At 42.3% G+C, this 24481-nt stretch overlaps 1 protein-coding gene across 3 annotated transcripts in view; it reads right to left on the bottom strand.

Annotated features, from left to right (window-relative positions):
* Positions 1–24481, bottom strand: part of nlgn3a (neuroligin 3a) — a 132326-nt gene that overhangs the window by 79463 nt on the left and 28382 nt on the right. For 2 of the 3 annotated variants that reach the window (XM_086221360.1, XM_086221361.1), the window contains one exon: positions 5576–5725. In XM_086221360.1, the coding sequence (XP_086077486.1) occupies positions 5576–5725 (150 nt within the window). Of the gene's footprint in view, positions 1–5575; positions 5726–13764; positions 13825–24210; positions 24271–24481 lie in introns of all 3 variants that reach the window. The other variant, XM_086221359.1, reaches the window with a different exon arrangement.

The following is a 24481-nucleotide window of genomic DNA, read 5'->3' as shown; positions in this document are numbered from 1 at the left end:
GATACTCCCCTTTGACTGGGAGTCATTACACATCATTAGAGAGGTGTGGCAACAAGACACGCATGTGAACAATGTACACCGACCACACACACACACACACACACACACACACACACACACACACACACACACACACACACACACACACACACACACGGACACACACTCCTCCCTTTTCCTCTCTCTCTCTCTCACACACCCACAGATCAATGAGTAGAAACCCAAACACTATTTCTCTTTGGTAAACAAACTCTGTTCTTCAGGTTTGTCTGACCTGATCGCTGCCAAGAGTCCAGATGAAGTAAAACTCAAGATCTCATCAAGTGATAATCACACCGCGGTGGGTCAATAAGTGATTAAATATTGAATCTGAAATGAATTCCCATTCATCTGACCAGTGAAAGGTTGAGATATGAAAGTTTCCAAATGGGGCCTCAGGAGAATAGTGGTCCACCCTTTGAAGCAATAATTACCATTACAAGCTGCAGGGCGATGATAGAACGGCAGTAGTAACTTGGTGGACTCTTTAATTGGAACAGGAGCGGCGGCAACGTGGCACATCATCGTCTCGGGGTAGAATTTGTACAACTCCCCTCTGCTTTACCTCCTCCCGCCACAATATCCCCCTCCCCCACTTCAATTTGCTCCTTTCAGTTCGGTTTTACACTGGAAATTTGGAAATCCTACATTTCACAACACGCTCAGCAGCCTCTCTCAAGATTTTTTTTTTATTTTTTGTCATATAAAGCTGTTAAAATATTATGAAATAAATGAAACATGAATAAAACATTCACTGGCATTCATAAATGTTCAGTGTCATCCGATTTGTTAAAATTTGCTGGCGGAAAATGTTTTTTTTTTTTTTCACTCTCCACATGAAAATGGCTTTCAGCACAGATTTGTTAGCGAGTGCTTCTGTTGCCTATTGTTTCTGTGAAATTGGTTAAATATTCAGATTGTTGTGTGTATTCCAAAGGTATTTAGTGCATTATTAATGCCATATTCAGATTGCCCAGGGACGGTGGGAGAGCTATATTAGTGTCAGAAAACATAGTTCTGAGTTGCCTTGTCTGCTTTCACTTTAAACTCATTATCTTGTCTAATTCTCTCTGCCTCCATTATTCCCTCATCCCTTTAAGCATCCTAATTAAGAGCTTGCTTTTTTCCCCATAATCTTTGCTTATTTATTTATTTATTTACATGAAACTGCCTCGCCCTCCATGCTGCTTCTCTTATTTTCCAGCACCTTCTACGACGCCGCGCGGTGTTTGCCCGCTTACTGTCACGTGACCTCCTCTTACACTGCGAGTGTGTGCAGCTTTCAACTCTGAGTGGAGCAACTAATACATCCAATACAAACACTTAATCTATTCCACTTGATGCTATTTAGATTAGATTATTGCTGGCATCCATATTCATAAATAAATGCAAATAAATATAACATGAAGAGAAAAAATTATGATTTCTCATGTCGTGAGAATTGCAACTCACACTTCATGACAGAAGATCCTCTGACAGCTTAGTGTTAATTGGCCCATCATGGTCTAATTTCTCACTGGCCTTGGTTTTATGTAATAACAGTTAAGGCTGCACCATGGGGAGATTATCAAACCATGCTACAGCAACGGACATTATCACTCAAGTACATGCATCACTTCTTCTCTGCTCATTTCTCTGAATGGCTGCTGGGAGCTCACCAAGATAGCTGCTTTGTGAAGTGTGTGTGCGTGCGTGTGTGTGAGTGTGTGTGTTTTGAGATGTTTGTGCACATCTGTTTGCATGGGTTGGTTTTGTGTGTCATTATCTGTGCCTGTGTGTTTGCATGTGTGAATACTCCTGTGTGCATGCTGTTGTTTTGAGGGTGTGTGTGCATGCATGTAGAATGACATTTAGCGAAATGTGGCAGCCAGAGAAGAAACATCTGACTCATAATTGAAGTGCCATGAAAGAAATATGATCATGAATCTGTATTAAGCTTACGTGCTGGGGTTTTTACACCAGCGGCAGGAGCAGGAGGCGGCGGCAGCCAGGACTCTACAGCGCTACCGTACCACCCCGGAGGCTGATTACAACGCTCAGGATGATACTCCACGAAAGTGACAGAGGAAAACACAGTGCATTCAAGGCGAGCAATCCTGATGACAAAATCGATAGGCCGTAGCGCTCTCATCTCCATCAAAAGGAGAGTCTCAGGATGAATGTAGTTGTGTCTCTATGATTCAACCCCAGTCGTCATCTTAAAGTCCTGGAGGGTAAAGCAGCTCTCCTCCTCAGTCACCCTCCTGCTCTTGACATGTGGAGCCCTCGGAGCAGTAAGGCCAGGCAAACCTATCCTTAAAGCAGGAAGCTATAAATACATTTTCTGGAAATATTCACAATTTTTTTCTCTCACTGTCAAAAATGAGCCGGTGCTTTAAAAAAAAAAAATGATGTTGATGGAGATGAAGTGATGGAGCCCAGAGGGCCCAGACCCTTCATCATGTCTGGTTGTGACACCTTGTTGTTGTGTCATTACACTGTAAGAAGCCTTTTGAGTACATTTAAGAGGCCTCAAATAGTAAAAAAAAAAAACAAAACTAATCAGCAACTCATTTTGTAAAAGAGAAATAAAAAAGATTTGATCAGAGGGAAGGAAGTTGCCATCCGAAAGTTAGAAATCAATCCATCACTGTAGCTTGATTTGAATCAATTCCACAATAATCAAATTCCTGCTGGAGTACTCAGCAATACTCCATCCAAATTTATCACATTTTAACCAAATTTTTCAAACAATCAGCAAAATACATTTTTTATTACAGTTCTCTATTTTTATTCAAATATTATGAGTTTGTATGTCAATACTTTTTGTCACCTCTAAAGGGCCGGACACGCTGCTTTATTTCCTCATGCGTTAAATCGAGATCAAAGTTCTTTTCACATTATGGAGGAGTTTTAAATCAAATCACTGATTTAATATTACTTTATTGCTCCAGGACTATGTACATTTACCTGTCGAGTCTTGAAGGACTGAGCTCGTACTACTAAAATTGGTCCGTGTGCTAACGTGTGCCCTCCTCTTTCTACCAGAGGTCACACACCAGTGCACTGCTGACATTCCTTATGACGCTGACCGCTTCATTTAAACCTCTGTCCTTGTCATATTTTCTTGAACCAATTTGTGTTATACTCATTTACATCTTTCAACAGCTTTCTGCCCTCTCATTCAAACTTTACCCGCCCACAGCTCAGAATAACATCAATGTATGCCCTTCTTGCAGTGGAAGTCCTTTTCGTTTTTACATAATGTGAGTTAAAAGACGAGGTGTTGCCATTTCCTATGAAGCATATTAACTCTTTTCAGAAAAAAAAGTAACAGAGAGAGAGAGAGAGAGTGACAGAGAGTGTGTGTTCTTTTCCCATCAAGCCCTTCAAATACTTCAGATGCTCATAGCTCATAGCTCAAAAGCAATATTAGTTATCTTCCAACTGACATCTTTAAAAAAAAAAAATTTGCTAAATTTTAACCCACACAAGGACTAAGCCACTTTGGCCCTGTTCAGTTTGGTGGTTGTTGTGAGATAATGGAAGCTAATGCACTGTAGAAGTATTGCTATTGGATTTTGGGACTCTTATGCCAATGTTAATGCAACAGTTATTGAGCCAATGGTACACAAGTTTGTTTTCATGCAGAGGTTGAACTTTCTAAACATAAAGATATCGAATATGTTGTGTTTTTGAAAAGAAACGCTTATTTAAAACCAGATTAATGTGAGAATGTTTAGAGCTGGACCAAGTTATTCACTGTATTTGTATCCCTCGCCTCTGAGATTCTTCATGTTTCTTTGTTTGATCACTTTAGAAACTCATATTACTGTTAGTCGTCTTCTTTCTTTCAGTTGAAACAGCGCAACAATCAAACTTATCCCATCAGCCAAAAACTTCTCCAACCAAACTAAAGTAACTCCTTATTGACTGGCATCGCTCCGTCCTCTCTAGCTCCTCTTCAGTTGGTTCAACATCACACCAATTTGTTCCTCCATCAACGGCTCCCAGTAAAAAAGAAAAAAAAATCGGACTGATTTCTCATCCCACACAAGCCCCTCACTTATAAAACAAAATAACTGAGCTCCAATTCTGCTTGTCGACCTCTAGAGTGATCTGATTGAGGTCTTTTATCTCCCCCCACCAAAACCATTCTTGTCTTAAACCAGATTACTGTTGCTCCTAAACTTTGGAACAGTCTTCGCCATTCCATTAGATCTGCTGAATCTGTGGTTTGTTTTAAAAGACTGCTGAAAACTCGTTTCCATAGGTTAGCCTTTTTATAAATTCAGTTTCCTCCTCTCTTGCTTTTAGTTGTGTCTTTCTTTTGCTGTATTGCTCAGTTTCTTTCATCCCTGTGTGTGCGCCTGTGTGTGCGTGCGTGTGTGTGTGTGTATACTTCTATCTGTATGTTTTTGCTTGATGTGCAGCCCTTTGAGACTGTGTGTTTTAAAAAGCGCCGCATGTATAAAGCTTATTATCATTTCATAAGATCCATGCAGGTTTTTCACCTCACCTACAAGTTTGGTGCTGTAGTTTGAGTCAAACAAGTTCAGTTGTACTCAGATATACGCTGACCTGAGTGACTGGTGCAGGAGTACATAAGGACAAACTCAAACAAGCGCAGTTGCTGTCATGTATTTGGATGACCTGGATGACCAAGAATCCTCACAGACAAATCCGCCTGCTAGTTTTGTGTAATCCTTCTGACAGACAGACAAACAAAAGCAGAGAAAAACACACAACCTCCTTGGCAGAGGTAATAATAACGCAAGCCGTTTCCTTTATATTAAGAGCAGCCAATGCTTCTACGAAAAAAGAGCTTCATTTCGTTTTATATTCAAAGTGTTTGTACTCATCACACAACCACTCTAAATGTAAAAAAATAGTGGAAGGAAATCAGTTGTGTCAGAGAGATGGATGGAAGAGGTACAAAGCTTGGGTAGTGTGCTAACAAACTCCATTTTGTGTCGCTGCAGCTGTTTCCATGGAGCTCTCTCTCCTCCTTTGCTCACTCTTTCTCTCTTTCCACCCCCTTCTCCCTCTCTCTCTCTCTCTCATACACGCACTACACACACAGACACACACACACACACACACACACACACACACACACAGACACACATACACACACACATCTAAAAGAGGATTCAGCTGTGTGAGTCAATCTGCAACCAACCGCAACTCAAAGTAAGAACCCCTCTCGTTCTCTCCAGCACACTCCTCTCCTCGTCTCTCTCTCTCCAACATCACGCCCATCTCATCATTTTTTCAACATTACAATTTTTTTTAAATTTATTCTAAACCCAGTCACAACAACAAACCCACATTCAGCTCACTCAATTACTGTGATTTTAATACACAACTCCGCCATCAACAAGAGATGCAGCTCATGTATCTATAGTGTTGTTTTTTCCCCTTGGCTTTATTTGAAGTGTATGTGGCAATCAGGAGCGCTCATTACACCTTGCTGCCCTACAAATATGCTCTAGAAAAAAATGTCCTTGAAGGAGGAAATGAAGGAGGAGGGAGACAAGAAAAAAAGGATGCTTACCGAGGACTCCAACGCGGTAGTTGAGAGTGATCACGATGACATTTCCGTAGCTAGCCAGGACGCTCCCATCGATCATGTTGCCTGTCCCCTCCATGTAGGATCCTCCGTGGATGTAGACCATCACAGGCTTGGCCCCAGTGTCTCGTATGTCTGCAAGAGCGGCCATCATTAACACATTCACATTGTCGTCCACCCACTCCGATCATGGGTCAGCTCAGATTCAGACACAACACTAGTGGCCAACAAACAGACAAGCTGACTGTCACCTCCCAGATACCAGCTGTAAGGATACAGCCTGTTGGCCTAATGGAAGCAGTATTCTATCATATCTGCTACGTGGGAAACAAATTATGTCCACTCATTATGTCGACTTCAACTCTATTACAGTGATTGGCCATCTCAACTGAAACCGACATGTCATTTTGCCTCATATAAACTATTAGGGGTGTATTTGGTTATGTGTTGCCTTCCAAGAAACAGACAGGTCCCAATATAGATGCACAGGAAGCCATTAGGGAGAATAGAGAGCTACTCTGACACATCTCCTAACCAGGGAGAAGGCTAATTTGGTTTGACAGTGATATGGAAAATGCACCGGCTAATTGCACAACGCTACCGTGCACCTCCTTTTAACACAGACCTACCTCAGTGCAACAATTTATTTGCAATGAGAGTTGCTCTGCATTTCATGCTGTTAAATTTGTGCTTCTTTTTTTGGTGGGTTTTTTTTTTTTTTTTTGGTCAAATGTTGTTTATTTTATTCCCCGAGCAGGGCTTGATACCCAGCTGGAGCAACACTCCAGCCAGATAAAGCACATCCAAAGGTAGAGGGAAGAAAAAAGCCTCTGTCTGAGGAATAGACTGAATTACTGACTGGCTAGCTCGAGCTGAGAGACAAGACAAGAAACTCTCTCTCATTTTCACTCCTACTCCCCCCCACACCCCCTCTCCTACCCCTTCGCTTTTCTGTGTAGCTTCTCGCCTTCCCCTCCCTCACTTTGTATCGCTTTCACTCACAGACTCTCCCCTGTCTCTCCCTGTTTTTCCCCCGCCTTTCTCCCATCTCTGTCCAACTCCCTGCTTCTCTCTCTCTCTCTTTTTTCCTCCCGAGCTCTGAGAGTGGTGAGAATGAGAACGGGTGGGAGGGCAAAAGAGTGAGGAAGACAGTAAAAGAGAGAGACACAAAGAGAGACCGGAAGGATGCAGAGAAGGAAAACACAGGAGAGAATAGAAAGGGAGAGAGAATAAAAAGGTAGAAATAGAGAGAAAAAAATATGGCAGTATAAAATCAAAAGTAAGAAAGCGAGGATTTAAAAGGGTGCTATTGTATTCTGGTTGCTATGGTGACTGAGAGGTAAAATTTAAAATCCTCAAGAACAGCTAATCGCAGACCACATCCTGCACTGCCTAATCTGCATCCATCTGCAGGCACTACTCAGTGTTATGCACCCCATTGCATTAGCATACCCAACACTGAGGACAACTACTAAAATGCATTTTGTAGGGACACGGTTCTCCTGCAACTATAGCTGAGCTCAGCCTTGAATCAGTTTCATTATTCCTCCGGTTATTCATGGCCCCATTACGTTTAAAATCAAAGCAATAACTTGTATATAATGTGACCTTATTTATGGCGTTCTTTATCTTGCTGGTATCTGAGAAGGCTACACAGTGAAATGTGATTCATAGCTGATACTTCTCTATGCACACACTTATCTGAGACAAGAGGAGGAGTAGGGGATGCATGGGGTGAGAAAGCATGGGAGGTAACAGTCAGAGGGGGAAATGGGGGGAGGGGGAGTAAGGGGGAGGGAAAACGGTAATAAACGATATCCTGCACAAGCTACTTAAACAAATGGGCCACAAATACATCGAGAATGGCGAAAGAGGAAGAAGAAACAGGGAGGGCAGAAATAAGAAAAAGAGATTAGTCATGTCAATGTTATCAGTCACCTCTTTTGTTGATTCACATCATGTCTCCATGACAACAGTTCAGTCCCTTTGGGAGTGCGATATAAAACATTAAAGCTCCACTTTTTCTGAGCTATTTAATGATCTGATGTGGTAGGAGTCACGCAGATGTGGTAGTTGCTACTACCTGATGCTGATTTGGGTCAGAGGATAATTTACATGCGACAAACCCGCAACTGGGCGACTTCTACCATCATAAAGAATGAGTTGTTTTTTGTTTTTTTGGGATCCATTCACATCTGGGCTGCAGCGTGGCGTTATGATGAAAGCAGTTCTTCTTAACCAATCAGATTGGTATTAGCAGCCAAATTTGGCTACATTTGTCAAGGCACACACATTGATATATAATGTTTCACTCTTCAATAGTAAAATCAACACGCATAGCATCAAAGAGTCCAACATGTAGCATATACGCTAGAAAAGAAACAGAGATACGTTCATTAATGCAGAAAGCAGTATATTTGGAACAAAAATCCATGCACGTTAAACACAAATTCATGATCTGGAGATGAACAACAACAACAACAACAACGACGACACACAAAAAAAATGTGCATGACAGAAATTTAGCTGACAGCTGGTGTGCAATGTAGAGTGAGCGGAACAGAAATGTAATTTGAATAACACATTTTCTCACATATTTCTCTCAGCAAGACAAGATCATGCAGCGTAGAGTGTACAGTCACACACTCACACCACATTATTCCAACAGTCACATAGTAGACCACAATAAACTGGACATTATCAATGAATAAACAGGTTAAGGTTGCAATTTGCTGCACATAAAACAATAGTCTCGTGATGGGCCTACCAGACATTAGAGATCATTGGGGATGTGTCTGGAAGGCTTCAAACAAACCCACGCCCCTGACATGATGACACATTCTACGGGAAATGATGCTCACCCCAGTTGTTATCAACATTGAAACAAACCGCAGACAAATCCCTCTGTAGCACAGAGAGAACAGATCTCTTAAAGACTGTGTCTAAAAACGTTGCAGTACAAATCCACGTATTTTTAGACGAACTTGTTTCATAATATTTGGCAGTCAAAAGATATCGATGTATGAAACAAAGTTCTAAATTCCTCTGCTGTAAGAATATTTAAATATAAGATTGTGTCTATGTATACCCGCCAAACACATTTGCTGCAAACATCAGCGAAACAAATTAAGGCCGCCTTAAAGACTTCCCACTGGTTCGGCAATTGAGTTTTGTTTTTTTTTCAACTCTGGAGTTGCTCCCACCCACATATAGCAACACAACCTAGGAAATGATTCCTTATGCTTTACGTATAAGCGAAATGTTAAGAGACTAACCTGTGACTCTATGTCAAATATAACCAGGAAAAAAGAACAAGTGCAAGAATTTTAGCCTCACCAAAGGAGCACAACCTTTCATAGGTGCATCAGAGTAGTGTCGAGCTGATTGGAGTGTCAGTGGGAGGCGTAACTCAGTGCTGAGCTGAACCAAGCTTAACTGCTGCGAGTAAAACACTTTCCTTACTCCTTTATCTCACTCTGTAGCCCAGTCCGTACCTTTGTCCTCAACCTCCTACCCCATTGAGAACAGTCAGTCATATATCTGACGTTATGCTCCCCAGAAGCGGCCTTGACACTGCAGAGTGGGGCAGAACAAAGGCAAGCGGAGATAAGTGTCGGTGGCAGTCACTGTGTCAACACTTGGTGAAACATGGTGGCTGTCAGTGGCTATCAGTGAGGTCTGAGGTGGGGGAACGGGTGACAATGTCCTGATGTGGCAGGACATGACATGCACCCTACTGTAATGCTCTTGTCAGGCCAAGCTTCACGCTTCACTCATGACAAGTCCATTACTGGCCATGTTCACATTTTAAAACTGCATATGGTTTATCTGAGAAGCTCCTTGCAAAACAGGCAGTGTAATTACACCAAATTATACAGCTGCTTGTGAGCTTGTACGAGTCCCTGACAGTAGACTGAATGTCACTGAATATCTGCTTAATATTCCCTTTATGCAGAATCAAATGAACTAGCTCTGTGTGTGACAAGGCCTTGGAGGGAAAAGGGCTGAAGTGAAGGAACACATAGTAACAAATTTTCTATTTTTGACTCAACAGTGGGAGCATGACCACAAAAAAAAAGAAGCTGTTGCTAGCCAGTTGACTTGCAGAGCCTGCACACCATCCGGAGTGATGGGCCGCACAGAGAGGACGTTAGAGTTGCAGCATTTTCAAACCTATGTGTTCTCTATACCACTTGACATTTCTAAGAGCAACTCAGGTATGTCGGATGTGTATGGAACATCTTGGCATGGAGCACATGAAAAAGAGATGTGTGTGAAAGTGCGCATCCACAGTAGACACCGACGTCTGCGAGAAGAGATGAAATGGGAGGGATGACCTTTGTGTGAAGGTGACCCCCGCGTGGTTGACGTTTGGTGCAACAGGGCAGACAGAGAGCAGCATGTAAATGTAAGAAGATGGAGGAGGAAAGCCATGTGCTGATGGATACGAGCCGAGTGAAATAAAAGGAAAGACGGCATGAGAAGCCTGAGAGGCTATTAGTAAAAGCGCCCTACAGCTAGCCTGGATCTAGATGAGAGCAGGAAGCTGCAGAGGTGCCGTCATCCCTAAGACTCACCGACAGCTGTTTGCTCCCAGAATAAAGGAGGACTAACCCTTTAGGCTTTCAGGGAAGCCTGCTGTCCTTAGTGCGAGCCACAAAAGCTGCTGTTATACTGTAAAAACTCACTGAAGGGTTCACGACAGCAATACAAGAGCATGAACCAAAATAACACAAAGATGGGCCTTGCATAAGAAAAGCGCCTTAGTGCACTCATTTATGCTCCTTTTCCTCACTCACAATTTCTCATGTTTTTCCTTACCAATTATTTTGTGCCACTCAAGAGTAAACATAAAAAAGATGACAGTAACAGACTGCCTCTCGCCTTCTTTGAAATGGCTCAAATGATGCCCATGTGGATCAGCCATTAGCAGCTACGCTTTATTTTAGTTTTTCCAAATATCTCTACATAAATGGGCTTCAAGGGACAGGATTCCTCATCCCAGCCACATCAGAGAGAATAGGGTAGTGGCAGAATTGAGAGAACGGTTCGTGTGTGTGTGTGTGTGTGTGTGTGTGTGTGTGTGTGTGTGTGTGTGTGTGTGTGTGTATACTGCCCCCACAGCCGGTTCCCCACTCTCCAGGCTGCCTGAGCTGAGCTGAGGGCTTTGCTGGATGGGGATCCAGTCAGGCCTGTGCAATGGAATTAATGGTAATACCCAGGCAGGTGGAGCTCAGCTCTGCTCCCTGGCAAAGCAATGACAGGGAGCTTCTGTGGGGGTGGGTGTAGTCTTCCTCAGTGCTTGATCTTGGAAGCAATCATTGTTTATAGTGCGTGCACGCTTCACTTATTTAATAGGTGTACACACATGCCTGCCTGCTTGCATGTGTACGTGCACACAGTCACAGGAGGCATCCCTCCTGATTAGAGGTAGAGTCTCAAAGTGCCAACTGACAGACACACACACACACACACACACATACACACACACACATCTATTTTTCATCAGTGGGAGAGGGCTGAGGTAGCAATGGTGCAAGACACTCTGGAGGTGGAGTGTGTGTGGGGGGGCTGCATCACTCTGCCTCACACTGGGCACAGTAACTAGGCACCACTGCCATGTTTCACCTGGGAGATTTAGCTCCTACACAGCCACACTTCCTCTATTTACATGCCCACCTTTATCTAACAACAGCAGGTAGGTGATTGAAAGCCTGCACTCCCTTTTACACCGCAATAACAACCTCTGTAAAATTGAGTCCTGATTGTGGGACGGTGTAAATCACAGCAACTTGGCCCACACACTCATGTTGCTGGAGGGAGTGTTGCACGGAATTTGAATGGACTTCGGGGGGTGCCAGGGGGCTGACTCTGACAAACAGGCGGATGGACACTGGGATGGAGGAAAAGACACGGGAACAGGCAGAAGCAGAGCCTGCAGGGACAGGAAGATACATGCTAAAAGGTCACTACATATTTTATTTTGCTTATCTATAGCCTTCATAGCTCAATGTTTCATTAGCCCTTCCATAATATATCTACTGTAAATGTACTACTATTCAATTATATGTGTTATTTACATTTTCCTGCCAGTATGAGGAACACTTTATTGTTCCAATAAAACATGTGTGAATTAGAATTTAAGAGCATAACTAGGGGGTTATAACATGGAGGAGGACAGCTCAAATATAGTGGGAGGGAGGGAATTAGCCCAGTATAGACTGACTGCCAACTGAGACAGCATAGTAATGCTGGGATGAACAGACTGAGAGATGGAGGGGGTGAGAAACCAGACAAGACAGCAGCTCTCACCGGAATGAATATGCGGATGAGAGGAGCATCAGCAACGAGTGGGAGTTCTGATTCTACTCGTCCTTTTAGTTGAATGCAAATTTTGTGATTTTCATTGGGAACTTTTGTGGTGCATTTACTATAGACAAGGAGACTGCCATTACCCACAATAATAGCGCAGACACATGTGAGAGCGGTAGTTTGTAAGACAGCTTACAAGGACTTTGTGGTTTGTGCTGTGTACTCAACCATCCTTCAGTGAATAGTGCCTTTTTCAGAGAGGTAGCATTTCTCTTTGGGGGGGAATTACAGAGGAACAGAGGGGAGTCCCTGAACACCAGTTTCATATCTCAGGCTGTGACACATCAAAAAAACCCCGACACAATCACAAGAACAATGAAAATCTTCTGGATCATGTTTAGGGATTGATGGCCAATGCTGTCACACAGGCATTAGTTACAGTGCTGTGGCAGACATTCTGCAGGGACCATATTGTGCCTTTGCGGTGATGCTCTGTAAATAGCATTAGTTGCGCTCTGTAAAGAATAGACTTGTCACATTTTCAGTCAGGCTGGTCTTGCACAACAGCTTGGAAACCAAGCCACTGTGCACGCATGTTAAGACTTGCCAGACAAAGGGATCGGCACTTGTCAGCAATTTTGAACGGACTTACGGCTACATGCATGTGGGATAGCGTGAAGGGAGACAAACGTCCACATGTGTGTATGTATACAATAAGCAAAGCCGCACACTGAAGGCGATTTGGCTCCAGTTGCAACAGCTCGCCCAGGGCTTGAATGAGGAAACACCTGTGTGTTAAAGCGGTGCCATGGCAACGCTTCCTGCTCTGTGATCAAGTCCTGCACGAGGGTACTTTTTGAGAGAAGAGGAGCTTTACTATACACACTTCAACATCTGGAAGGATCCCAGGTCAGCCGCCTTGGTTCAGGCTGCCTTTCAAGTCCGACTCAAGATCCACAGCAAAGGCATCATCCAAACACATGTGACGTTCCTCCAGTGTGCAACCTCCCTCCACGTGAGGTTTAATTATGTTCACTAAATGCGCAAGCATCTAATCTGTCCATAAAAGTGTAAATAACAGCTTTACCTTGATACCTGAGATCATGTTTGCATCACCTGCCCTAAAGTGGTGAATGAAGCCAAGGGTGGGGTGACATCAAGGGTTTGATTTAGATTCAGAGACTTAAGCCGTTTCTGTTGCAGCACAAGAATCGTCTCTCACTCTAATCTCGGCAGCGATCCACCCTGAGCCAGGAATATCCCAAGATAAATATGGAAAGTGAACAATGCGATTGCTGAGCAGCAACTTCCCATTTTCAACACCTCTCGCCTCTAATCCTCTCCAGCAGTACTCCTGAACCGCCGCTCCTCATCTAAATCTGCTGGCAGACCTGGTGAACAGTCTGATATTACACTGCTGCTTCGCTCTCTCTCTGCCATTATCACCACAAATACAGCTGCTGGCCACACCTTCCGAGCGGCCTCTCACCGCCGCCTCTGCCCTCGTAATAATAGTTGTCGCTATGTGAGATATTAAAATGGTTATCTAGACCGCTACTTGATTCCATTGGACTCTGAAGTCAAACGTTCTACTCGTTGGTTGAATTTAGATGCTTAGAAAACACCTCACTCTCACTCAAACACTCACACTCTGACATTTTCGACTTCCCAAGGAAAACGCCGCTCTACAGACACAGGCGCTTTATGATTGACGTAAGAATAAAAACACACACACACACACACACACACACACACACACACACACACACACACACACACACACACACACACAAAATAAAAAGGATGGATGGATCAGACATTTTTAAAAGAATCATGCAGCATCTTGGTTCACCATGAAATACCTTCATCTTCATCACCGTCGTTATCCGATAAATCCTCGCCCTGTTTTTTTGCATGGGCCCCTGTTGTTGAAGCAGGGAGAGACATAGAGAGGCACAGGGAAATTCAAAATAGCAGGTTTGGCAATACAGAGAGCTGGTGAAATGTGGGCTGATTCCATTGAAATAGTATTTCAATGACAGCATTGTTCATTTAAACATTAAATATTCCCACCGGAACAATTTTAAAGGACATTTCTTATTACTGAACAAAACAAGGTACAATAAAAGAAACAGTATACAGAATAAAGTGCACAAATCAAGAGTACATTTAATAACAATAAAAAAAAATCACCACAACTTAGAAACTTCATTGCATATTTGAAGCAGAGTCATACACGGCTGGAATTTTCAGCGGGGATTTATCAGGAAAACCCTCTCAATCTAATCCCATGAGAGTGAGTAACAACATTATTAGCTCAACGGATTGTTGCGAAGCACATTCGGCTTTAACTGATCTTCATCATAATATCCGCCCTGCTGTGTTTAACTCGAAATTGTTTTTTGAACAGGGTTCAAGTGACTTTCTATCCTCTCCATAAAATGCATCTTACATCTATTTTTAACTTTGGGCTTGTTTTCAAAGAGGCTGCAGAGAAGCAAATACAAAAATGCCAGAGAGAAGAGACAGTGTGGTTACTGGCTAGCTACGGTAGATAAAGATCAAATTTGGCACGAGAACAGGTTAAAGGAACAGGTTTTAAATTGCCAAAGCCAAAGCAAGAGTAGGATTCCAGGTTCCATAGAGGAGTGTTCATCTAAATAAATCACAGGATTTTGTGTATCATGTACTCACTGATGTGTGCAGCTTGACTCTTTCTCCCGGACAGTAGGTAATGTGCTGCTGCCCTTTTACTATGTGCGAGTAGGATAATCAAGCCCCCTGGGCCACCTACGCTTCATGTTAAGAGCCAGTGCTTAGGCCTGCATTTGCCTACGAACGACAGTACTTTTCTTAACAGATTTTAATTCAATTTCAGTGTAACATTCCTTTTTTACCTGTGAGCCGCAGGTTTCTGAGGAGAGTCCTGTATCGGTAACCTGCCGGTCAATTAATTCAAACGCCAAAAGAGTTCTCTCACTGGGCAAAAATGTCCACTTTTATTCTTTATCTATAAATAATGAAAATATAAATCAATAGCGAGATCTAACCGACTGAAGGTCACACAGCTGTGTGTTATTCTTTTGCCATGCAAAGAGAGGACTCTTCTCCTTTAGTTACAATATTGGACCAAAAAAAAAAAAGGTCATATTGAGATTAGAAGTCACTCTGAATAGTCGAAGATTCAATGATGAGTTAAAAGGAGCCTGATTCGACTGCAAATCTCACAGTTAAAGCTTCACAAGAACGCATGTTATGCATGTTTAAATGGTATCGACGGGGGAGGGGCTGAAGGGCACCAGTGGTCTGGCCTGCTAGTTGTGTGAAGCTGAGCTCAAGTCCACCAGACTACAGAGCATCACACCAACTGTACCGCCACAGCTCATCATATATATAAATATATATATATATATATATATATATATATATATATATATATATATATATATATATATATATATATATCACTTCCACATTGTACATGAAACGTTTCTCTGTTGGCAGAAGTAAAGTAACTTTGATAAAAGACAACATGCGCGCTGGCCAGGGGGTAGCTTAGCTGCAGCTTCAACGAGTTTGCTATCAATTCAAATTAAGAAGCCAGAGAGAGAGAAGGGACCGCAGTAGGACGAATGTGACCGAGGAGTTCATAAGAGCGTCATGTAAGGCCGAAGATAATCCCAGAGTCTTCGCTGAAGTTAGTGTGGTGATTGTAAACTAGTTTACGTATTAATAGGTTTCTAAAATAGTCCTGTGTTCTCATGAAAAAGTCATTATGCTCATTCCTTACAGAGAGGCCAGGCTAGCTTCCAAAAATTGAAAAGGTAGAAGGAAACTCGTTTCCTGTGTCCATAAAGATATAAAGGGATGCTCAAGCAAGTGAGTCTTTCACCTGTGTTGCATATTGTTGATTAGATAAATATTTAGGGTCTAGTTACCATACTTATTTGCAAATAAACAAGCTGACTTCAGTCTCTCTTTTCGATGACACGTTAGCTGCGGAAGCTGGTCTCCATGTTGTCATCAAACACGTGCCTGTGTCCTGACATCAGCCACATACTCAGTCAGTTTGAACAAATTTGATCTTTCAATGCATAATTTGTTTTGGTTCAGCTAGCATGGAAAAAATATTAAGTCAATATTTCAGATGAGAACATGGATCAAAATACATGATCTAATAATGAGTTGACCCATTCTTCCACACATTCTTTGTCGGGGACACGCCTGATCATTCCTTCGTCTTGCTCTTTCAGTGTTGATGATCACTCAACGATCGCTTGGGCATAGGTGAAAGTTAAACAGCTTCTATTTAAACGAATGTGCTGCCATTTCTGAATACCACCACCATCCACTGGCAATTGATAGATGCTTTACACAGCTGAGCAGCATTGAGTGAAACAAATACTTTTAAGTGGAGGAGGCTTTATTCCATGGTCTATACAGCAACTTTGTTTTTGTTTGTTTATATCTGTATCTCGATATCTATATATAGATATATTTTTATTGAACTGTCGAATGAACTTAACAGTGTGTAGGATTCTTAAGATATATTAGACATGCAGAAGCATGTCGGCCCAAGGATTAAATACACAACTAGATAGTCATCAGTGGTATGAAAAAGTAAAGTGCATGAATATAAGACATATATATACAGATATAAGTTGTCTGAGGAGTCTGAAGAAGAGCGGCAACGCTCGAAACGTCGCTGTGTTGTGATGTGCTCAAATATGTGCACAAAAGGGAGCTGGTGTGTGCGGACTCCTCTTTTTTCTTTGCCTTTCAGGTTGCCAGTAGAAACACGGTGTTGATATTATAAGGTAATGCTGTCCTGAATAAAATTTTCAAGACATCCAGCCAGATAGAAGGCTTGTGTCATTAACTTGTCATATCTGTCTTAAGCAGGCTTTATGGGAACCTACAAAAATGTTTTTAGCAGATAAAACCAGCGGCCAAACGAGAGGCTTTCACCTTCTTTATGGCTTGTTAGTGTTTACAGATTTTCCAGTATTTGTTGTGTTGTTGACATAAAACAGGGAGGTTATTGAGTAATAGTGCTTCAGACAGCCATAGATTGGATGGCAGGTGTCGACAGGGCAAGTCTGTCAGTTTGAATCATGTTGTGCGTGTGTTTGTGTGTGTGCGTGCGTGTGTGTGCATGTCAAAGCTGAATCCATAGTAGGAACCATGTGACATCTGCAGTGACTCAGTCAGAGAGCCTATATTTGACCTTGACACTTTAGATGTGACGGCGCTGTGACTTTGTCATTACGTGCTGAATTGAGAAAATTCTTTGCATTGCAAAACAGGCTGCATCAAGAATAACAGCTTTTATTCGTGGTCCTTGACGAGCCAAATAGAAATCTGTCACATTTATCAAATCCAATTGAAAGAAACCACGTTTGACAGGCTTACTTGTGACAGAAAGGGTAGTGAAATTTAACATTTCAACAGGATGCAACTGAAGACAAAACACATCGAAAAAGATACACGTGGATAAAGAAACCCGCATATCCACACACACACACACACACACACACACACACACACACACACACACACACGCACACACACACGTGGAAATATGGATCGCTTGTGCACTCAAGAGACTTCTTGACTGAATCCACAATTCACTCAATACATTGTGGAGGAGCTGAATGTTAACTGCCTTTCCTTTGCTCAAAAAAGGTTCGCTGACAATAGATAGGCCTTGGAGTTAAATATCAGAAAGGTCAGAATGTGGAAAGGGACTTAGTGAAATGTGAAATGTTGCAGCCCTGACAATTTAGAGCAGTTATATTCAGTCTCTAATCCTCAGGTGGCCATTTTTCTCTTTCAGAAAGCTTGGGGTCTGTCTCTCCTCTCCTGTCAATTCTCCTCTCTGGCCTTCTCTCTCTCTCTTTCAATCTGTCTCGCAGTGTAGAGGTGAGGGAACAGCTTGGGAGCAACGCATAAGAGAGAATGATCGAGAATGCAGCTAAAAGGTTAAGGAGGCTGTAATCCTACAAGAAAGGACAGCCAAAACTCACACTGCGCTTCAGCTGTTCTCAAAATAAAGAAATAATAATAAAAGAAAGAACAAACAAAAGGCGCTGATGTCTTCCTGCCAGTCTACGGTCTGTTAGTGGAGGTGTTTAAAGACATTACTGAGAGCAACTTGCATTAACCTGCAGGGTCTCCATTCCTGAACCCTAATGAAACATTTATTCAGAGAAACTATTACACTGCTCACATATGTATAAACAATCAAGGCTCACATGCTGTTTGGTGTTGGAACAGTGTGTGTGGAGGTCATTTGAATAAGTGTTGTCACAGTTTGGATGTATTCTTGCTCATTTCTAACCAGTAAGCCAGTATGAATTTTTCCTAACCTAAACCAGGGGAATTATTTCAAGAGTTTTACATGCTGTTGCATTGATTAGCCCTGCTAGTTTGTTGCATTAGCACAGAGTAGCACACAAAGCAATGCTATTTTGTCATTATGCAGCCTGGTATTGGTTGCCATGGGCTCTAACTGGTCATCAGGAGTTCTCCCAGTAGCCCAGACTGCTAAACGACCCACAGGCTGCAGCTCAAAGAAAAAAATTAAAGTTTGTGGGAGTGTTGTGAGCTCTGCTTGCTGTGATGATTACCCGCGTGGCCAATAGAAATGAGGCAGCCAGCCAGGCACGGAAAGACTGATGTAATTGCAGTACTCAAGCATAAAGGTGTGAAGCTAGGTGGTGGAAAAAAGAGGGCAGGTGGATCAGACAGAAAGAGAGAGAGAAAAAAAGGAGATTCAGGAGTCGCCAGGTGAGTCAAATGCTAACATAGCTAACGATGCATTATCACCCCGCCAGCCCCATGTTCACCCTTAGACCCTCCTGAAATGAACTAAGCTTTCCGGCGATGCTTGCTTCGGGAATAATAAGGTTTTACGACAAATTTACCTTGTTGCAATCTGCTTCCATCTCTAAATGCATTGCTCTAGTTTAAATAGGTCGTAAATTTTTCATTGCAGACCAAAAAATAAAAAAAAACAAAACAAAACAGAACCAAAGCTTTGTAGCAATGCTAGTCACGTATTTGCGCACCAACGTAATCGGGGTTATGAAGACAAATCCAACTTCTGCAAAGTAATAGCTAATAACTAATTTCCTCAAACATTTTCACACCAGTTTCTCGGTTGAATACACCACACATCAATATGAACAGCAGAATGTTCTCTGTCGGATGATGCTGGTTTGTTTAATTGCTAGTTTGTTTCTCTGTGTGACAAAGTGTTGTAGAGTAATTTGGGACTGAAATTACAGTTGTGCAGTGTAATTTCAGGTTGTTGTTGGTTAAAGGGCTATTTGAGCTTTAGATTGCAAGTGTATCCGTAAATTGAAGGTTATTGTGCTCTTGCTCCATTCTTTAAAAATCATGTCAGAGAGAGCGAAGTTGAGTTTAATATGATGGTACAAATAAAATATGTTTTGGTCTCGTTTTTTTGTACTTCTTGACAGTGGAGAGCAGCATTGCTAGTTTCACTGGAATAGTAGGAGGCAAAAAAAAGCCTGATTTTTTTTTTTCAAATAGGCAACAACTCCGACAAGAACACTAAAGAAGATTGTAAACAAGCACATCCAGATGCAACTAATGCACAATCAAAAATCTTTTGAAAAGATGATCGGCAAATCTTGTTTTTGATTGAGGAAATGCTTTTCATATGCTACTGTTCATGAGAGGCACTGCTTGTGAACTGAACCTGTGTTTATCTAGAAGAAAACCCAAATCTTCAAAAATATATGACACAGGATTGTTCTGAACCACACAAGCCAACTGTGTCCAATAATAATAGTATACTTCTGACTTAATTCAAGAAAATGTGTATAAAAATGGTTAAAGTATTACCATAACATGAGTTTGACTAATTCTTCCATTTGAGGGCTCAGCTAACACAGATACAAGGGGCAACAAACTGTGTTTTCCTCTTCAACAGCACTTGGCGACTCCACAGGCTGTGTCCTCCATTCATTCGTAGTTTGGGATAATCAAAGGAGAGAACAGCGAAATCAAGCCTTGGTCTGACAGTGAAAGCTGGACAGCAGTGCGGCGGGGGGCTTCTGAATAGGAACTTCCTGCTTAGGTCGAGTCTTGCATCTCAAGTCAGTGTGACTGTTTCCGCCGCTGGCTGGATTCAGTCTTCACTCACTCGGGTCACTGTCCCAGATAGAAGCCCATAGAAGTCATTTTCTGCTATTCAAAGGGGGACATCTGCTCTGTTTTCAAATCACATAGGCCAATATTTGCTGTCTTCTCTGAAAGTTTTTGCCCTGTCTGCCTGGCGTACAAATTTCCTCCGCAGCACTGAGGGAGTAGCCCCTCCTTCCTTTGAAGCATTTTGAGTCAGCCAACCAACGGGATTACCATGGTGTGTTACTGGCAGCCATGGCCCAGACATAGCCTAACCAGGATTGGGGCTATTTTTCACAGTTCTTTAGCATCTGGAGGTCATCTGGTAAGAGGAAAAATGGCTGTTTCTGCTGTGGTAGTTAATCTACAGGTTTGGCAAAGGATGGGGCTGCTCAGTACTGGCAGCAGGCTGTGGAACACATGGCAGCCTGCTGCCTATGAGGACTGCATAGGAATGATAGTTGAGTGGCCCAAATCAAGCCAAATTGTACAACAGATTTCACTGCACTTGTCTCAAATAGACTCATGATGAGGGTTGAATTTAAGAGTCAGGAATGATGATCCCAGAGTGTCTCTCAGAAGCGCTGTTACTCAGACAGACCAGTGTGAAGGACTCTAAGGACAGGTTTTACAAGCGGGTTACAAGCAGTGAAAGAGATGTGCCGTAAAACCTTGCAGAAAATAATGTGAATATAGTACAAACATGCAGAATGCAGCACAACTCCGCCTGGATGAGAACCTCATCAAAAAGATGTGATTTCACACATCTTCTTAGGTTAGGTAAGGTTTGTCAATCAATTTAACAATGTAAACCCCCTTCAAAGATAAAGATTGACCTCATCAGGGTTTGTCCTCACAAAATTGACCCATCTCGAGCCAATCTAGCACAGTGGGACTGAATAGTGGTTAGCTGTGTCCCCACACATCATTACCCTCTCCTCACTCCATTCACTCTGACTCGGAGCAGAGAAAATGACTGAATGATATAACCGAGGCTCCACTGTCTCTCAGGCTCCTACACTGCTCCGCTTCACTCCGCTCTGCTCTGCATGCACACTATAAGGCTACTTCAGAGAGAGAGGGAGGGAGGGAGGGAGGGAGGGAGGGAGAGAGAGAGAGATGGGCTACAGCGCTGATCCTGCACATTAGACCACCTCCACCTGACCCCCAGCTGCAGCACCGAAACAAGAGAATACACAGTTGCTGCTTTACAAATCATCTTCCCCGTGAGGGTAAATACCAGGGGTGTAACAATAAATGGATCTATCGATGCATCAGTGACGTAGCAACTGCATCTGTGTGACCCGTATTCATCCTCACACCTGTTCCTCACTGTGGTGTAGACAGACATTGGAGGAGGCTGCTTGCGGTGTAAACTTGTAGTCGGGTGCCAATTAAAGCCTTGCTAGTGTGCTCCTGTGCGCGGAGGCGTGTCTGATTGATTGTTAGCAGAATGTCTTTTTAAAAAAAAACAACAACAACAATGGATGGATTTTGATTAAAAAAAATTGATGGAGAGAAGTACGACAAAGCCCAGATGGAACAAGACCAAAGAGTAATAAGTGATTAACTTTTGGAGTCTGCTCTGGATTTCTGGGTGCACGTGATGACTTGTATATTATGTTCATCTACAAAGACACACACATTTCAGTCTATAATTACACACACATACAGTATATATAATAACATTTAGCAGGCGTGTCTGCACTATTCTCTACAAGCTTCTTCAGCGCAGGTGTAATATTCATAAAAGCTAAAACAATGCCCCTCACATTATATGTTAAAAATACGTGCGCTATATTCTCTGGCCTCTTCATCTTCTGAAGCTGCTCTGTCTCATATCTGTTTTTTCTTCTTTCTCCACCATTTTTCTTTTTTGCAACACCAGTTGAGAGCCTCTGTATAGTTGATGCGTCTCACAAGTGCTATGCGAGTGCGTCTGCATGATCTATTTCAGTTATTTCACCGACCGTAACAAAAAAACCCACCAACCTGGCTCACTAGGGATCTTCCCGTTTTCTCTACAATTGGCGTAGGATCGTACCATGGTGAAAATGTGCTTTACAACCTTAATTTGGCAAAATTAGCAGCATGTCATGCACTGAAGAAAGTTAAGGTTTTACAATTCCGTCTACTTTTTTTTAATGAATCTGTCTGGTGTTGCTGTGCAGTTGAATGCCGTTTTAGAGGGAAAAAAATGATCCCACGTCTTTGATGCAGGATCAGGGCAGGATCGTGTGAACTACAGGATCACTACAGGACTCTCATGAATTAACTGCCACCTCTCTTACGTACACTGAATATGTACTTTTCAATATTCAAACGTGCTCTGCGCTGCACAGGTATCATACGGTAACCTCCTGTCTCATGGAGCCGAAGAATCTTTCCCAGCGCACGCGTGATGCATTTTACGTGGCTCATGGGTGATGTATTTTTCTCATTCGATAGGCATCATCATTGCCACAAGGTGCTCGGAGCTAGGTAAGGAGGCCATTTACTGTGCTCCTGTCACGACTGTTGCTTGGCAACAATCACACAGACATTTTTATCAAGAGTCAAATACCATATTTCTCTCAGAAAATTAATCACTCTTTCCTCCCCAGGAAGTCCATATAGTGATACGCAACATAACACTGGGAGAGGAAGTGTTATTGGTATCCGTGTGTATGACTCTACTTCATTACACAGGTCTTCAGCTCTGCAAATGTTGAAAAAGAAAATGTGACCCTGTTAGTTTTTACACTTAGCGATGAAACCAATTCAAATTTAGAATGAGGAAACTAGGATTGGTTTCCTCGGTTCCTTCGGAAACTTTCCAGCATTTAAACCAAATAAACATATACATAAACAAGGAAGGGTAAATCTTGCTCAATTTGCTCTGCTAATTCAAAATTAGTAGAAGTAGTTTTTTTTTCCTTTTGGTTTTTAAGGTGCAATTAAAATAGAAGACTTTCCAGTGAGACCGGAAATTGCAAACTTTATGTTTATGACAGCAGAGGAACTATGTAGCAATCACTTCTCTGCACAATAATGTGTCACAAAACCAATACATAAAACTTATGATAAACCATTTTCTCATTACCAAACATGAGGGAGATAATTGAAAAATTCAAAGAGGAAGGGGAATATTAAGGAGATATTTCTGTGTATATTCCACAACTGGGACTAATTCAGAAGCAGAAGTGCCTGGGGGGCCAGTCTGTCTCTAACAAAATTGGTTTACCAAAGCAGAATGTATGAGAGTGAGGCCAGTAGCTGCCTTCTGCTTCCGTGGAAATAAACAGCAGAGAGGTCTCCCAGCTGAAACTGTACAGCGAGATATGCTCAGGATCAGTCTTAAGGCTAATCGTAAAGTCTTCCTGTGCCTTTAGGCAGAAAATTAGCCCACTGTCGTTACACAACACTAAGATTTTAGCTGTACCTAAGAGATTGGAGCGAGCATTTACCACATGGATAGATGAAAGCTGTCAAGCCAATGAAATATCCAACCATCCCTATTTGAACAATTGTGAACAATAAAGAGAAAGGTGGCCTCCACTTTTTAGTGTAAATTTAATCAACGGCTGAGGCTCAGACGCTTTCAGGTGTCATGTTTGACAAATACTTCTAATAGGCTGGTGTCTCAAGTGCTGTCAGAGCAGTCTGAAACATGACTTGCTGCTTGCATACCAAGTCACATTTTATGTTCTAGCACTCTTGCTTCCAATTTAATCAACAGTAGCATTGGAATTTTTAAAGAAAAAAAAAGACAAACATGGACAAGCCAAACAATAACATATAACATCAATCAAATACAGGTTAGACATTACCATCTATTGCTCGACAAAGATCCATTATTTATTTAGATACCGGGATTTCCAGTCCTTGACACACACACACACACACACACACACACACACACACACACACACACACACACGTACACACACACAAACACACACACGCTAAATCCACACCATTACATGCACACACACATCTCTCACACTTATGTCAAGGTTGATTCGAGTCCCACGTTCATCCCAATTAGCACTTTGATTTGGGAGTTGATAGGCGGTGATATTGGCGGCTTTGGAAGGATGCACCACTCTCCTCTCTCTTTCACTCTTTCAATTCCTCTCTTTCACTCCATGTTGGCTTTTTTTCTTTTTACATACCTCCTTTTCTACACATTTTCTTGTTGGGTTTCCTGGCACATTCCTTGGATATTCTTTTGACTGTAAAATGAATGGGAAAACTACAAAATAACAGATAGCTCTGGAAAAAGATCGCATGTGACATGCAACAACTCAGACTGGGTCAGACCCCCCCCCCCTCCCCTTTCTGAACCCTGTCCCTCCTGTCCCACCCCCACCCAGTCATCAATGACAAGAACAACAGAGGACCTGTTGAGAAAGTAACTGGGTGTTGCTGCAGAAATATTCCATA

This window comes from Aulostomus chinensis, chromosome 13 (assembly GCF_037954235.1).
Source record: "Aulostomus chinensis isolate RoL2024-O1b breed Wild chromosome 13, RoL_Achi_v1.0, whole genome shotgun sequence".
NCBI lineage: Eukaryota > Metazoa > Chordata > Actinopteri > Syngnathiformes > Aulostomidae > Aulostomus > Aulostomus chinensis.
The sequence above is the reverse complement of the archived record's forward strand: the minus strand, read 5'-3'. Positions and strand labels throughout refer to the sequence as shown.